General features: G+C 45.2%; 1 protein-coding gene across 3 annotated transcripts in view; it reads right to left on the bottom strand.

The window, feature by feature from the left end:
- SFXN2 (sideroflexin 2) overlaps positions 1-17,377 on the bottom strand; it is a 327,950-nt gene that overhangs the window by 19,648 nt on the left and 290,925 nt on the right. For all 3 annotated transcript variants that reach the window (XM_069611680.1, XM_069611678.1, XM_069611679.1), the window contains exon 10: positions 9,534-9,583. In XM_069611680.1, the coding sequence (XP_069467781.1) occupies positions 9,534-9,583 (50 nt within the window). The remainder of the gene's footprint in view (positions 1-9,533; positions 9,584-17,377) is intronic.

The raw sequence follows: 17,377 nt of genomic DNA, 5'->3' as shown, positions 1-17,377 counted from the left end.
GGCATCTAATAGCAGTGCCATGCAAATGTATAATAAAAACAAGCAACAGTGTTGGCTTATGTGTAACAGTGAAGGACACACTCTGTTTTTAAAGGCAGAAGGCAGACCTTGTTAGGGCATTTTATTTTACACCAGCAGCAGGTTTACAGCTCCAATTGAGTCATTAACTCTGGAAGACCTCTTTGAAAAAAATTTGGCAGGCACTTGAGGCTTGATTAAAGCGAGCCGAAAAAGAGGTCCCACGAGGAGGTGTTTCAGGAGGGGAGAGGCAGGAACTGGGTGGGAATGGCCAAAGGGATCAACATGGCCATGGGCAGTCACTGGGTGAGCAAATAACCAAAACGCACCTATAAACTGTGTCCCTCCTCACATGCCATTCTTCCCAACTAGACTCTAATGCAACAGTTTTGGATGGTGGAAGCACCACCGAAAACCAGGAAACATTGGATTGTAACTCGGCATGTGCCTTGCATTGGCTCTAAAAGGGACCCAGTGGCAGAGTCATACCAGTGTGTGTGTTTCTGCTGTGCTGCCCTGAGCGATGATACCCATTGCACACCAGTAGCAGCTGGGTACTCACTCCTCTGGGAGGTCGGGGGAGCTGGTGTATGTGTGGCATGCCCATGCCTCGCTGCAGGAATTCTGAAGGAGCATTCAGCACTTAACTACACAGGACTTGCACAATCCTGTGCCAGGTGTGAATACCTCATCCACTCATGTTTAGCACTTTGCATGATGGTAGCTGTACTGTAATCCTTCTCGTGTATTGGAAATGCCAAACCCAGAATAGAGACAGATATCACAAGGTCGTCTCAGTGGTTGCTAGAGACTCTCAGTGTGCATGACACCTAACTGAGGTTTTTACTCCCCGGCACTTGCCATCTCGTGGTGAAATCTGAATGTCAAAGTGCAAACTACTGAAGAGCCCTAAATCTGCAAGACTGTAGAAACTTGTGCACCAAGTGTTATTACCATGACAAGCCACAGATTAAATCTGCAAGAAGCGGCAATTGCACTCACTCCCTTACTTGCATCATCACGACGCCCTAACTGAGTTTACAACCACTTTACTTATAATGCGGACAAAACATCATATGAGCCACATGGGATCCTACGATTGTTCGCTCTGAAGTTTTAAAAAAAAAAAAGCGTCAGGATCCAAGCTGGATAAGACCAGCATGTGACCCAGTGTCCATGTATGGCCGGATGGTTTTCCGAGGCAGCATTGCTGAGCAAGGAGCTTGAAAAAAGGATTCCTGTCCACTGCGCCTCAGGGCTGATGTCATGTGAACATCCACATAGTAGGGTCCTAAGAAAAGCCTGGTCCTCATCGCACTTTCTCTACGGCAATCCCAGTCTAACCAGAGCCCAGAGCAATCTGTCCCTGACACCAAACTGAAGAGCAAGGAATCCATATGTTTCCAACATTTCTCCAATTTCCCATTGGTATGAGGCGGGAACCGTTAAAGGGTAAAGCAACATAAAGGGCGAGTTTAATAAAGAAATATTTAACTTTACCCAATACACATATGGCTTCTAGGCAACAAATTCCATCCTTTTTTTAGAAATACTAATTGATTAATTATGTTACAATTGTATAGTGAACTTTGTATCCACAACAACTCTTATGGGATTCAACTTTAGGCTTGGCCAGCATTACCAAAAGGTGAGCCAAGAGTGTTGAGTTTTCACCAGTCACTGTGTACTGTGGGAGTTCAAGTAGAGGGTTAGAGGGGAAGGAAAGCCTCTGACTCTTACAGCTTCCTCAAAGGAGTGAACTTAAAATAGAATATATATAATCAGTAAAATTAAATTTAAAAAAACAGTTTGTAACTTGAGTAATTGTATTAATCTATCATTTTCACACAAAGCAATATGTTTCAGGTGGTTTTCCATGCGAGGGTTGTCTCAGACATAAATTTACCATACGAGTGCATGTCACTGTACATAACATGCCCCTGCCCAGTGCCTTCATTTCTCGATGAATTGTGTTCTGGGAATTGTAGTCTTGGGTCATTTCAAAATAATAAAATCGACTCAAGTTAAAAAACAAGCCCGTGAATGGAATAGGGTGTCCCCGGTGAAATTAGGTCATCGGGTAACCTTAATCCACAGCCATATCACAGAACGATCAATTTGCATGGTACGACTGTGGAGCTCCTCTTGGCAGACGATCAAGCAGCCACCACCAGGGTATTATTTGTCACTCATGGTTTCCCATGCCATTCGAGTCCTTGCTGCTATACTTGCAGATGCCATTATTTTTAGTGATGAAATGCACATTTCCTTGCCCCTTAGTGCCGTGGCAGCAGGTTTGCGAGCAGCACTGATCAGATGGCAGAAGCTTCTCCTCAGATCTGGTGAGCGGAGCCCTCCCTCCTGCCTCTCAGACAGTGCTGCACTCACATTTTCAAGGAAGTGTTGTGTAGCCGAAATTCCATCATTTGCCCAGAAAATACATTTCCTATAATTTTCTTTTTGCTTTGAAACAAAAATATACAGCACTCGGAAATGAGGGGAGGTGGATTGTCTTAATCCGACCTGCTTTAATGCACCTTTTAAACAGAGCATTTGGGAATAGGCCAGATGAAACACAAAAAGACGCGTACCCACCGTAAAGCGAAAATATCCCAGAGGTGGTGAAATGCACTGCACAGATCCAGAATTCACAACAGCAGCCTCTTATCAAGGCAATAAGTTTACACAACGAGAAAATACGCCAATAGCATTGCACGTCCCACATACCAGAGCTGCTGAGATCCACCATACCAGCCCAACACTGAACATTATCAGAACGATGGCGCTAGAGCCAGCATACCTCAAGAGCCCAGATGAAGAAACCTTTGGTGCCGGAAGCCACAGAGAGACAAGAAGGGACGGTGAGCACTGAACAGGCATGTTGGGTGCCAGTCGTGCACAGACTTCAGACAAGATATGATTGCTAAGCAGCCATGACCTCGTTGCTCAGGAGAGCACTGCAGACACAAACATTGGCACCTGCACACAGGCAAGCATAACGGAGCTTGTGCTTTTTGTTTTTTTAAAGTGTTTTCACAAACTATTTTTTAAAAAGTGCAATGAGTTATTGATGCATTTTATATTTGAATTTAGCACATATATAACAAAGATGTAGATATAGAAGCATACAGGAGCAGGTCTACTTTAGCTATTTTAAACAATATATCATTTTATCTGGAAGATGCATGGTACCTTTCCCATTCAAAGATGGCTTCTAGTTTTGCCTGGTTTCCAGAGAACTTCCTTAGAGACAGTCATCCAAGATGGCTGGCTCCATGGAAGAGCTAATAAAACTCAGTTCCGAGATGGGCAGGAATGGGTGGGATTAGCCATAGGGATTACATTGGCTAGGGGCAGGGAACGGGTGGGATTACAACTGTGTATCCCTCCTCAAATATATCTCCATTGGAAAAACATTACAGACCCTCATTCAAAGCCCATATTTGAAGCTCTTTGTTAATGTCAATAGATTTGGCATTAAAGGTAGCGCTTTCAGCTGCAACAAATAGCCCAAATTAAAAATTGACACTGACAAGGCAAATGGAGTTGTAGGAAAAAAAAACCCTAGGAGGTTATACAAAATACTAAAGAATGCACAGAGAAGAGGCTTCAATGGCCACACAGATGGCAGTGAAAGATTGTGAACGTTAAGGAAAGGTTTCAGGCAGGGACACATGTGGGTGAAACATACGAGTCTTCCGAGCAGGCTCTCAAAGATCCCCAACCTTTTCCTCTGGTGGTCAGGGAAACATACAAAATGGTATGGCTTTTTGCAGACAAATGATTAAAGGTTTTCAAAGACTTAACTACTCCCACAAAAATGGCTCTATTGTCTTGCATCGAGTGCTTGAAAAGGTAATTCTCATTCGAGGGGTAAAGAAATGACCAGATGTAGATTTGACTTCCAGGTATCAACTAGTATCAAAGTGAAACAACTGTTACAGGAAGCCAGAGTAGGGATTTCAGAATTGAAGGTATGGAGTCTCTGGGCTTCTTTGCAGCGACTACTCTTGCTGTTGTGTTCAGGGCCAATTTGAGGCTGGAAAAGGGCAATCCCAGAGTGTTGCTGTAGAAGATTTGAGTTGATTGGGAGCCTCACTATGAGACTATTACCAAAAATTACATCAGACCATTTAATAAAACTAGGTTTACAAGGTGGCCCAGACAACTTTGCGAGAATGGAACAGGCAGTGTATTTGAGAGGGTACGAGTAATTTTGACTTCCAATCCCAGCAAGCAATGGTTATCCTTTCATTCTCCTTTAGTTTCATATGGCTTTACCAGGGCTTTCCCTACACATCTTTTACATATCATAGGCTCTGCCTCTGCATCCTTCTCTCAATTCCAGTGGCAACCAGGAAACCTCAGTCATACCGGCTTTGCTTTCCTCCATCTCTAATTTTTGCAGTTGGGTCTCGCTTTCGTACATCTCCAACCCAGGGCAAAGTTTGGCAGCTGTACGTGGTTCCAGAGTCTGGTTTTCTTCTGACACACGCTGTGGATACTTCTCTGCAGTGTCTTGCTCTACACCCTTCTCTGGAGTGCCTCGATTTCGATATTTGTCTGCTGTTTATATCTGTATTTATGTACTTGCTCACATGATATGCATTTGTGTTCTCATGGAGTTTAGGAATTTCCCCTTGTGGCTGCCTTTACTTGCGCTTCAAACATGGAGTATTTCTTCCATTTTTTTTACTTTTTGCTCTTTCCTATTTTTTGTTATCACAATTGTGGAAATAGATAGGGAATACCACAAATATTTTATGTCATCTCCGCCACAGGCTAGACCTGCCACATAACTCATCTCGTGACCACTCACAGATGCGAAGCGGTTACGTGTGCTACAAATGAACCTGTATCTTAGCAACGGTTCAACGCGGCAGTCTGAGTTACTGCAGTGAAGCCACACGTGGGAGGATTCGCACTCTCCTTGTGCTTAAAGGTATTTGATTCATGCTCAACACACCGCTCCTATTCTATTGCATCCACTCGCATGCCAGTAAAGAATGAGGTATCTGATTTGATCCTCTTTGCTTTTGACTGCTAGATTCAAGTTGCTACATGTGCCACAAAAGTACTGTTGTCCCGGCAACGGCTTAACACGGCAGTCTGTGTTACTGCAGTATAGCCACACACAGGAGGATCTGCACGCCCTAAGTGCTTAAAGATTTGTTATGAACATTATTTACCTCTGCCGTCTACGACATTGCTGTTGGCCCATCCCTGTGGGCAGACACGCTTGGTTCTATACCACTTGTCACACCAATAAGGTAAAATTAAACTACATTGCCTTTTTGTTGCTATTGATTGACATTTCATATCACTTATGGGGTATTCTTATTTTGTCTTTTCTATTCACCATCCGTTGAAAATACTTCCGATCGGTATGTTACAATTTTTTTCTTTTTCTTCTTTTTATTTTTTACAACAAATGTGCTTATTATGATGTTAATGTGTTTGTACATGTCCACTTTGACGACGACTTGCCCTGAAGAAGGAAATGATTTCCGAAATGCATTGGCATATTTCAGTCTGAATTATGGATGGATTGTGGCAATTGCTCCCTCACTAAGAATTCATTAGTGAAATTTTCTGTTCATGTTTTGAACTTCTTTTGGATAAATAATCACTTTGGATACTCAACCATGAAACAGACTCATCTATATTTTTTTGACTAAGCATTATACATTTTGGATACCTATTCAGATCGCTTTGAGCTTTGAACTTTGAATAGCTACGTACCCAGATTGGGCCCCAAAGACAGCGGCTGTGTGACCTAGTTTTGCTACTTGGTCTTTAGCTTCTGTTGTGCCTCACTATTGCCATATCGGTATCTTCCAGCTCTCATCCGCGCTGCTACTCACAAGCTCTGTTTCCAATCGCTGCCACTTCACTGCAGCTTGGCCAGTCCTCATGGACTCTAAAGCTTACCTACATAGACTGGCATTATAGCCAGACAGAGCTCTCTTTCAACCAGCTCCTCCCATCACAGCGGTACCCATAGAGCATGTCACATGTTCAATGAAGAATGTGTGCCTGGAAATGATATGGGCATTAAGAGTATTTTTAGAATCAAAGATAATGTCCAGCCTTCTACTTTTTTACAGTTGTAACAGGGTAACAGCACGAGTGGTTGATTTTGTTTACAGACTTCACTGATTTTTGTACATCAACAATAACACATAGGTGTCATGTCCCCCCATTTAACAAAGTATCTTTATAGGCTAGTAGTGGATTTTTAACTTGCAGGGAGAATAATGGTGCTTTGGTATAAAGCAGTAGAAGTTTTGCTTACTTGATCCGAGTTTCAGGACACTTTGATGCAAAGAGTCGTATTGCAGTTTTATAGGGGAATGATGTGAACCAAGGGGTGGCTGTGTCTGTTCCCCTTTTAAAGGGCTGATTTATAAGAAAATAGAGGTAAGCCAGGATGTCCACTAACGTCATGCCTGTTCTATGGAACTCTAAAAGGCCACCATTTGGCAATGTGCTACTCCTAGCCAATAACACTCCAGAAAGTCTCTTGAAGATGGCTGTCTTTATTGCATTACTATTTACCTTTATTGCCTTGTAACAACTGCTCTTTGATTATTCTACTCTATCACCCAATTAACTACCTATGCTCAGTGCTCTCACAGCCAATAGGAAATAATCAATGCTAAAGAAACGTTACATTCAATTATTAAAAATATCACTTACCAACATTGTAGAGAAGAGAAAAATCACGTGGAGCTAAAATGCACTGCACAATGTGTGCAAATTGGGCAACGAAATCATGCCACTCAGTCCTTTTGAGCCTCAATTCCATCCTTTTTGACACGTATACTGCAGAGGGACACCATGTTCATTAGTAGAGTCGAAGATAGCTTATGGCAACAGGTTTTCCTTCTCTGTGTAAAGCAAAATGGGGTGGGAGCCAGCGGGGTGTCTGAATTTACACCTCTTGATGGTTCTGCTATAAGGCTCGAACCAGCAAGACTAACCAACAAAGAGCCAGAGAATTCCAGGCATGGTACAGCTTAGGGAAACCTTGTGGAGTAGACACCAAACCACACAGTGGCTTTCAAGATGGTGTGCAATGAAGGATGGACAGAATATACAAGACCTAAAATGTATTATGTTTTACCTACAACTCAAGGGACAACTTGGTCAACCATGCCAGAATGAATAACTAAAAAGGATGCACAGACCTATCTAAGGGACCACTTGTTCTTTCAGGATTCCATAGTCTAATTGGAGTCTCTGCGTTATAGTTTCAGCTCTCATGTTAGCTCAAAACCTAGTCCCATGCATATAGGGCCCAGCTTGTTTTTGATCCCAGTCCTACAGATATAGCACCGAGTACCTTTCTTAAACACATCCTACCAGCAAGTATTCCCCCCTAAAGTTCTTAGGGTATTAAATAGACAATCCTCCAAGCAAGTATTCTTTCTTCTCCCTTGCTTAGCTTCTTTTCAGGCTGTGTTATTCACACTCACCTGCCAAGAGCCACCCTCCAGGGTCAAAGCTTTCAGCCCTCCACTGTCTCTTGGTTCCCCTCCTTGGTTTATGGCGTCTGCCCCTGTTGGCTTGCAGCCCTCTGCTCTCCTCCTGTCCTGTTTTCAGTCAGAATATGAGATAGAGCCCTCAGCAGTCTTCCATCAATCTCCGAGTTTTTCTGCCTCCAGCCAAAATTGTGTGCCTCTTCATGCAGCAAAGTGCAGACATCTACAGTATTCTACCATCCTGACTGACTAATATGTTCCTTCATTTGGTGTTCTTGTGGAGCATTAATGCTCTGTGATTGGTTCAGTCTCTTTACTAGATGATTAGTAGGTGCTCTGAATTACCCAGTTTTGTTCACCAGATACTGATAATCATGACTATTCCGTGGTTGACGGGATTAAATTATTGTTTACCCAGTGTGGCAGAAGCTGTAATAAACCCTTTTTGCTGCCAGTTTGAAGTTAGACGGAAGTGTCCCCCTATGCTGTTTGGCCCTTCAGCACATTGTTCAGCTTGGGCAGCAAATGCCACTTTGACTGCAATGACTATTCATTTCGGAAAGAGTTTAAGATGTTTATGGGAGCTAGGTGAGGGCCTGCATGGGAAATGAAAAGAATGCAATTTAACATTTACTTCTTTGTGCTTGTGTATCCAGGTACCCGTTAATCAAGATGTGCAAATAATGGGTTCCCCTCTACTGACCATAAAGGAGTGGCTCACCTATGAGGAAAGAACAGGATGTGAATAGAGGACATGTTGGGGCATGTAAATAATCCCTGACACTTCTAGTCTGTGCTACCTACACGTGGGTTGGCATCTACCTTTGGAGCAAGAAAACAGATTTGGGACTTGTGAAGAGGTGCCCTATGTGAGAATGGGTAGTTGGGAACAGCAAAGGGCCCCTTCCTTCCTCCTACTCCCTTGGTTCTACGGCAGATAGTGATTTTATGAAGCGTGGGTTTGGGAATTGTGGAGGGACGCAAGAGAATTACACCCAGCAGGATTGATTTGTTCCCCAGTGCAGCCTTAAGTTAAAAAAAAAGGGGGCTGGTCACAGATGGCATTCTGGATTGTAGAGGGAAGTGGCTGAGAAGAGTGAGCAAACTACTACAGCGATCTCCCTGAATTTAATACTGGACCAATGAGAGGGATGCCTTAGTGGTGTGGGGCATTCGGGTGCCTATGGGGAGACCCCTTGGGTCACTCTCAATGGGAGCAAATCCAGATGTAGAGACCCCAGAAAACTGCTGCATGAAGCAGTCTGCAGAAATATGCAGCTCGAGGACCAACATGGTGGTATAAGTAGTCAGTGGTTTCACTATCTACTAGGGATATCTCCTGATGTTTGGGAAAGTGGGCTTACTAAGGGCTGAGGCCCATCAGAGCGGTTTAAATACAGTATTGTCCATGTGAAGTAGCTCAATTTGTGTGGCGCACGGCCCGGAACCTGCTCAGAACTTGCCCCAGAGCTGACCTCGCCTAAAGAGCAATATAAACACAATATTGATGGCCGTGCAGGAGGAGGGAAAGAGGTGGGAAGAAAGTGCTGTGACACCTGTAAATTATGAAGTTTCCGAAGCAGCATCGGAGGCCTCAGTGTGCTGGTGTTGAATGGTGGCACCCATACTAAACTGGTGTGGACTGTGGAGGAAGAGATGCTTATAAGTGAAGAGACTAGGATTAGCTTTATAATAAAGGAGATTGTGTTTCGAAGTTATTTCTTGGGCCTGTGTTCACTTTTGTGGCTCTCCAGTGGACTAAATGGATTTGTGAGAGACTTATTTCACGCTAGGGAAGTGAATATGGAGGACTGTTGCAGGGGCTGAGGATTATCTTGTAAATGTTTTGTTTTTCTTTAAAAGGTCCCCTGGCCTCCCCACATATATCCAGTTTCATGATGCAGTTATTGATCACAACAGGCTTAACAGTGGAGCAAATAAAAAAAATGCTTGAAATAAAATACAGGCAATGTATTACAGAACGAAAGAAACAAATACTTTGCAAAGAAAAGACAAAAAGGTTATACTTACAAACCCCCAACGAGCATCACTTGAAGCGGTGCATGGAGAACCCGTATTCTCTGCAATACAATTAAAACTATGCATTATACTGTATATTAAAGGGGCCATCCAGTGAATAGAGAATAATCCAAAACTCTTTTCCCAACCCTGCCCCATGAACAATTACCAATGCGTTTGGATGTTGAGAGCTCGATTGAATGGGGCAGGGGCAAACCGCGGATAACCCAATCATGCCAGACCTTGAATGTTAACATTTCAATATGTGTGCTAGGCTGCCTCAGGACTCATTTGAGCGTGGATGGTGTTGGTGCTGCTCACTCTTCATTGGGGTGATATATGCTGGGGAACCAGACATTGAAATAAAAAAAAAAAAAAAACAACTTGCATTGATACTGCATCTGGTCAGTCATAAATGTTGGCTCAAGCTCAGTGGTTCCACTCTGCTTAAGGCAGTGTTTGATGTATGGTAGCTGCTGCAACGCCGCAAGCGGTTTTTCATTTCCAAACCATGTTGCCCACCATGTTATGGCCCTGTTAAGCACCTCTGCTTTGCCTCAGCCCCTTCATACAGGAGGGGGCGGATAAGCTCCATTAAGGCCCACCGGCTGGAACGCAAGACGCCAGAATGCCCCTTTAATGGAACGTGCTGGGTTCATTCACTAGATGGTCCCTTACAACAGATCAAAACCATAATTAATAGCTTTTCAATGCCTTTCTCAATATAATAGGAGCCGTAAGGGGTGAGGTACTGCTGTAACAGTAAAGCCAATATCACTCTGACCATGGCAGTAATGAAACACCTCTATGGATACATTATATCAAGACACACACTTACTCAATGACAGCAGCCACCGGAGGGGTGACATCCAAGGGTTGCCAGCAGAGGGAGCACAGCATAAGTCGTTAACAAGTACATATCGCTCATTAATGGCTAACTGACCACCTTACATGTCCTGTGTCGTAAATTAGATGAGTTACTTGCTGAGGGTAGGAAATAGAGAAAAGCAGCAGAAAGCATTGAGTGAATTGGTAAGCAGAGAAAGTCATTGAAGAAAGAGGGAATTTTGACAATGAAAAAACTCCAAGAATATTATTGCAGAAAAGGTTGCTCTGTGGAACAAAGCAGTACACATGCATGTGCGTGCTCTTGAGCAGGCCTGGCAGGACCAGAAAGGTTTTACCCCGCTGGGGTAGTCAAAGAGCCTGGAAGGCACTGCTGAAGGAGCTCCTGTGTCACCACTATTCCCTGACTGAGTGATGAGGTCACAGGAGGCTGGGCTGTTACCCGACTGATTGCCGTAGTTGCGCCGATGTATGTGTGATTCAGTCCTTCACCTGAGCTGCATGTGTGAGGCCGAATATATACACATGGGTGAGGCTCATGCCTGCATTACGAAGAGGAGCTGGTCCTCGGGAGGGCAGAAAAAGGATGCCCTGCTCTGGGGAAGCTATAGGTGGTCTGTGGTGTACTGAGCCCACTAAAGGGAAAAGGTGAGCTTTCCCTGCACATCCACAAGAGACTTGCCAATACCCTATATGCAAACTATGGGCCGACAACAAGGTACTTTAAGACTCGAGTTGTTAATATGGTTGATGGAGGTTCCTCTTGCAGAGTTTGTCATGCCCAATATCAACTTGACTTTCGGTTGTTGGGATGAGGCTAGCATCAGCGCCTGGATTGGAAGGTGCCTCGTATGCAGAGGACCCCAGGAGACTCATGCTGTGGCCTCACACTTGGCATTCTCTATTGTCCCATACCAGCAGAGCCTGTTTCACAGTACCTTTCTCTCCACAGATGAACTTTTCCCTACCAGGAACATTGAACTATATTCTCTACAGTTCTCTTTAGCAGGTTGTGCCATTAACAGACATTTAGCAGGCCATGTGCCCAGGTACCTCCCACTTTAACAATGTTTTTTATCAGCTTACCACCATTTTCTTCGTTTGTACTTTGCTTGGTGTTGTTCAGAGGCAGACAGTCGACTGGCCTGCGTTTACAATTTAGAGTGTGCTATACATATTGAATGTTTGCTGTTTTAACATGTGTTGTATTTTATTGATAAGGGCATTCCTGTGGTGTTGTGAATGGCCCCCTGGCCTCCATCCATGTGGTTGCAATCATTGTTTACAAGTGCACATATTGGGACTATGTAATGGGCTGTATAGCGATAGTCTTATCCCTTTTCCTTGATGTGCATGGTGTGCTGGTGTGGTGGTGTGGTTGCATGATGCTCAGTGTAGCTTTTACTGTTCTGGTGGTTGTCAACACCCTGTGTGCGTTTGCATTCCTGCATCTTAGGGAACGTGAGAAGGACCTTAACATGTAGCAGGTGTTAGGTTAGATTGTCATTTGTATGCCAAATCAACTTCACACGTGAGACACCAAGCACGTTTTTTGTGGATTATTTTTCCATGTTCCCCGAGTGAGTGAGAACCTTTATTCCCCCACTCACCCTTTCTTTTACTCTTTTTACAGGTGTCAATTTTCTGAATCTCAATAGTTTATTTTTTAATCTATACTTTTAGGACTTTTTGGGCACCTACACTTTATTACTGGAGCACGCAGCACTTTATGTGCAGTGTTGCAGGGGAGTCCTTTGGGCATCCCTTTTTATTTTCTCTTTACTTACCTTGCAGAACACATGTTCAAGGGTGGAGGGAGATCGTTATCCTCTTTACGTTTTATATTGTGAGACCAACACACCGATCCTTATGTGGAGTGCTGGGGGTTACTCTGTATCCCCTTTCTCACTGCTCCTGTAACATTGCTGTTACAGGGTCCAGCTTACTATTATGGCTGGTGACTGTGGACATACTTTACTGACTTTTGTGCAATTGTTTACTTGCAGGTTGTCATGACAACTGCGGTAATGCACAAAAGGGTCACCATTCTGCTAGAATGGTGGCTTCTTTCTTTTTCTGCCATTTATAGTGTGCTTGTCCTTTCGTGGTCCTCCTCCTGACGTTCTGGGTGGGGAGGTACAGGTTGTACTTCTGTCTTCAGCGAGGCTCAAGAGTGTCTGTGAAGGAAGAAAGTCAGGGAGGAGTTTCAAACTCCGCTCAGCTTTGTATTTTTGTGTGGCTGAGAGAATCCAGTCCCCTACTGGAGGGTTAGTTGTCCTGATTGGACAGCCACCAGCCCCTTTCTGTAAACTGCAGGGAAAGTTTGCAGAAGATGTGTGTGGGTTCCTGTATCTCTCGCCTGGACCCATAGATAGGTGGGACCAATCAATCTTAAGACCACCTGCATTTCGAGCCATCGCATGACGAGCTGTAACCTTCCTGGGCTGCAAACTGCCAATACACTGGAACCTTGAGCCCAAGTGCTGTGCAACGTCTTCCAAAGAAAGAATCTCGGTGAAACTTTGGTTGACTCCTACTGGACCACCAGAAACAATTCAGCTCCTTGAAGTCCCCGATAGCGTGGAAAATCCGATAGGCGATGACCGTCCATCTGGTACCTTGAAAAGGGCGCCAAAATCACAACAATGCGAGAAGCACCGAAAATTCCTTTGTTGGGAGTCTTTTCTGTCGACTGCTGCTGCAAGTTCCCATCCAGTGTCCGTTCTTTGGTCACCATGACCAAGAATCCAGAGACCATTCCCTGCATCATGAAGGCGTCCATCTGCAAGCTTCATTGCTGAGGTACTGTGCGGCTGAGGGTAATACTTCCCTAAAGTCTTGTGTCGCTCTGGTGTGGTAAGATGGTGATTCATGCGTTTGGGAGTTCACCCACCCATACCGTTCGCCCAGGCCTAATGCTGGAACGCATCTAAGGAGCCTTCTATGAGGTCCCTGAACCATTCTACAAACTCTAAAGTCTGATACTTGTTCAACGAGAAATCCTTTGTAACTCTGACTTTCCTACAGTTCTGCCTTATACTGACCTGCCTACAGCTGGCTCCTGGACCATCAGGGTCCCCCTTCCGCATCTGAGAACACTCATGCCATAGAATAGAGAAGGACTACAAAGTATAAGGCCTCTGCAGAGAAATTATAACACGTGTTGCAAAGTGCTTACTTGATATGTGAAAGTGTGCAACTTTGATTCCTGAAACAGAACAAATTACAAAGTGTAAATAAGTTATTACTTGCCTCAGTTGCTTGTGGTATTTATTTACATAGCGCATACACCCAGGTAAGTGTTTCAAAGCACTCAAGGAGGGTGGGAAGTCACTCAGAGCCCTTAAAAACGATAATAGTCTGCACAGACAGAGTAAGTGCATAAAATACATTTAACAGTATGGGATACAGCAAATAGGCCTGACGGCGATTCTGCAATTTTAAAGGCACAATTAGGGATGAAGACAGTAGAGAAACAGATAAGACTTCTTCATGCGTGGTGCGTACAGATCAAGAAGTGCACAGATGGTCACAGGGAGGGGAGGGTCAAGTGCACTCTATCGGTTGAGACTGGGGTAGTGCAGAAAACAACTTTCTTGGGTTAATATCACAGTGCGTTGAGTGAGGGTAGGGCCCTGAGTCAAGGCGCGACAGGACTTGCGAGGGTGCCGGGCACCAGCGAGACTGAGGTACACCTGGCGGTTAGTCAGCATGCTGTAAGGAATAGGAGGGAGAGAGGGAAAAGAGAGAACTAGGTTAGCAGGGTCGAGGGAGAGAGAAGCAAGAGATGAGGAAGGTCTTGAGGGGTTTCCGGTATTTCAGGCGGCCCGGCTTAAGAGGTAGGGCAGCAGGGAGGCACTGGCTAAGGATAATGATCTCCCACCAAATCTCTGCTTGGAGAACCAGCCCCATTAGTCTGGTAAGTAAAACGTGTAGGTGCCACCTAGCAGCTGGGTTGGAAATAGGAGGATGAAGTATTTTACCCCATCCATAAATGCTTTAATTACTGGAATATTCTACCATAAAACCTTTTTCTGGGATGTGGTGTATGCGGAAACCGCAGCTAAGTGGACTTTCAGGGAATTGAAAACCAGGCCTGAATCTAGCAGGTGAGTTAGGTACAGGACAGTACGTGTTGATGTGCATTCAATAGGAGTGATGTTTTTGCCATTACACCAAATTAGAAAGCACTTTCCTTTGCTGGAGACAAATTTCCCTGACCATGTTATCCAGAGCCTATTCCCTTTGGAGCGGTTCTCAGGGTACCTGGAGGCGTAATCTGGGCATTGTGCGTTCTCTAGAGTTGCAAACAAGTCGATCTCTGGGAAGCCACAGTCTGCAAAGATGTTGAGAACAATGTCTTTGTGTAATCGCCACTCAAACTCACAGGTATTGGGAAGTCTCTGCTGAGTATGTCTGCAAGAAGATTGAGTGCACCTGGAACGTGTTGTGACAGGAACAACATCTTGTGTTTGAGAGACTATTTCCATATGTTCTGTGACAGTTTGGATAGCCCTGGCGAGTCAGTGCCCCCTTGTTTGTTTAGGTAATACATGGCCGTAGTTCTGTTCGCGAGGACTAGAACAGCCTTCCCCTGGAGATGTGTTTGGAACGCCTTCAGGGCCTTCAACACTGATAGCAGTTCCAACAGGTTTATGTGGTTGGTTGCTATTGCTGGGGACCACACGACGTGTGCCGACTGATGATGGAGTTGGGCCCCCCACCCTGTGAGACATGCTTCTGTGGTGAGAGTGGCTTCTACTGTGGGTGGTGGTAGGTTTTCCCCTGAAGGTTTTCCCTTGACTACCACTGCAGAGACTGAACGAAGGCTGCCGAGACAACCACTAGATCGTCCCATTGTCCACTGACCTGACACCATTGGCTCAAGAGCCACTCTTGCATGGGAGGCATGCACAGACGTGCCTGTGGAACTAGGTAAATGCAGGAGACCATCATCCCCAACAGTCGCATGGCCTTGCGTACGGTCACCTTGTGACGGACTACTTCGTGAGGGATCTGGAACAGCATGTTTGAACCCTCTCGTTTGAGGGAAAGATGAGGCCGTGTTTGGTCCAAATTAGAGCCACCAGAAACTGTTTCACTTGGCTGGACATTTTCTCGTTGATCAAGAACCCTAGACTGAAGAGGAAATCTACTGTCTTATGGGTATTTGTTAGGCATGTTCTGTAAGAATCCGTTATTAGCCAGTTGTCAAGGTAAGGGTAGACTGGGATGGACTGCCTGCGCAGGTGAGCAGCTACTACCGAAAGTACCTTCGTGAACACCTATGGAGGTGAGGCCATACCGAAGGGAAGAACCCTGAACTGATAGTGTGCGTCCTCTATCATGCACTTTCTGTGCACTGGAAACATTGAAATATAAAAGTATGCATCTTTCATATCAAATGTTGCCATGTAAACGCCCTGCACCAGAAGTGGGATTACTTCCTGCAATGTTGTCATTCTTAACTATTGCGGTTTGACATATTTGTTTGCTGGGCACAAGTCTAAAACAGGGCGCATGGTGAGATCCTTTTTGGGTACAAGGAAGTACACTGAATAAATATCAGTTTACCTGGTGAATGGGGACAACTTCTATGGTGCCCTTTTCCTGAAGGATATGCACCTCTCCCAGCAGGATTTGCAGGTGTGCTTGCGACAGGTGTCTGCTCTTTGGTGGATGGTATCGAGGTGGCCGGTGGAACTCGAAGCAATAACCAGGGGTGATGGTCTTGAGCACCCACTGGTCTGATGTGAACCCACTCCCATGCGTGAATGATGATAACTATCCCTCGACCAGGGAGGCATGGGAGGGTACCCGGACTGGCAAGTCCATTTGATGCAGAGGCCGGGGAGCCTCCTGGGGTGGAGTTTCTGCCTCAACCCTTGCCTCTGTGCTGTTCTATTTGCTGATATTGGCTGTTGCCTGTCCGGAGGACCATGGGGTACCTCCAGCGCCATATTGCCCGTGGGGAGATCGGGAGAAGGACTGACCACGAAAGGAACGAGAGTTTGAACCTTCCCGCTGTTGGAAAGGCTTGGCTGTAATCTGATTGAGCGATTTCAGTATCTCATGTTCTTTTTTAGCCGTTTCCGAGGCATCATCTACAGCCTTACCAAATCAGTTTGAGTCTTCTATGGGTTTATTTATCAGGGAGGCCTGAGTCTCCAGCTTGAGGCCTGAATTTTCAGCCAGGCCGGTCTCTTGAGGAGAGTTCTCTGTGCCAGAGTGCGTCCTGCAGTTTCAGCAGCGTCTAGTGTGTTCTTGAGAATATTATTGGTCACCGGTCTACCTTCATACGACCGCCAGCAGGCATGATCACGTAGGTTCAGGGACCTCTTGGAGGCCTTCTTGGAGTAGGCCCCATTGCACGTCACTAGTTGTAACTAGCAGGAAGGGTCGTATTAAAATAGCAATTCTGGTTGAATAGGCTGCAGATGTTGTAATAAGTTTGTCAAGGGCATAGAGTTTTTTTCAGTCCTTATCCGGGGGGAGCCTCTGCCATAGACAGTGGCACATCTACCCTTGTTCTGGTGGTTGTAACAGAGTACGGTGTGGCATGACCACAAATATACATAGGGTCAGATTGAGAGGGGGGAAACAGTTTCTCGACTTGAGAGTTGACAGCCCTTGTGAGGGAAGGAGACAACGAAGGGAGCAAGGCATTTCTTTATGGAGTTGAGCAAAGGAATAGCCTGACTACTGTGAGGCTTTACTTTGAGAATGTCCCCAACGAAGTCAGAGTCCTGGACAGTCTCCTGCATAGCAATCTGAAAGTGATCTACGCCTCTCATCTGGTCCTCTATTGGCGATGACTGCCTTTGTTGAGGGGAAGAAGGCGGGACCAGACAAATGATGTCTGGGGTATGAGTGGGTGAGAGCCAAGGCCCTTGATCTGCTGTCTGATCTTATTCCCAGTCTGGGCACTGGTCAGTTGTGTCCCCACCAAAAGGATTGTCATCATTGGTTTCCTCTGGTTCTGAATACTCACAAACCCATCAGGAGGAGGT

The sequence above is a fragment of the Ambystoma mexicanum genome, chromosome 8 (assembly GCF_040938575.1).
Source record: "Ambystoma mexicanum isolate Mex_15411 chromosome 8, UKY_AmexF1_1, whole genome shotgun sequence".
Lineage (NCBI taxonomy): Eukaryota > Metazoa > Chordata > Amphibia > Caudata > Ambystomatidae > Ambystoma > Ambystoma mexicanum.
Note: the sequence above shows the minus strand (reverse complement) of the source record. Positions and strands in the feature narration are given on the sequence as shown.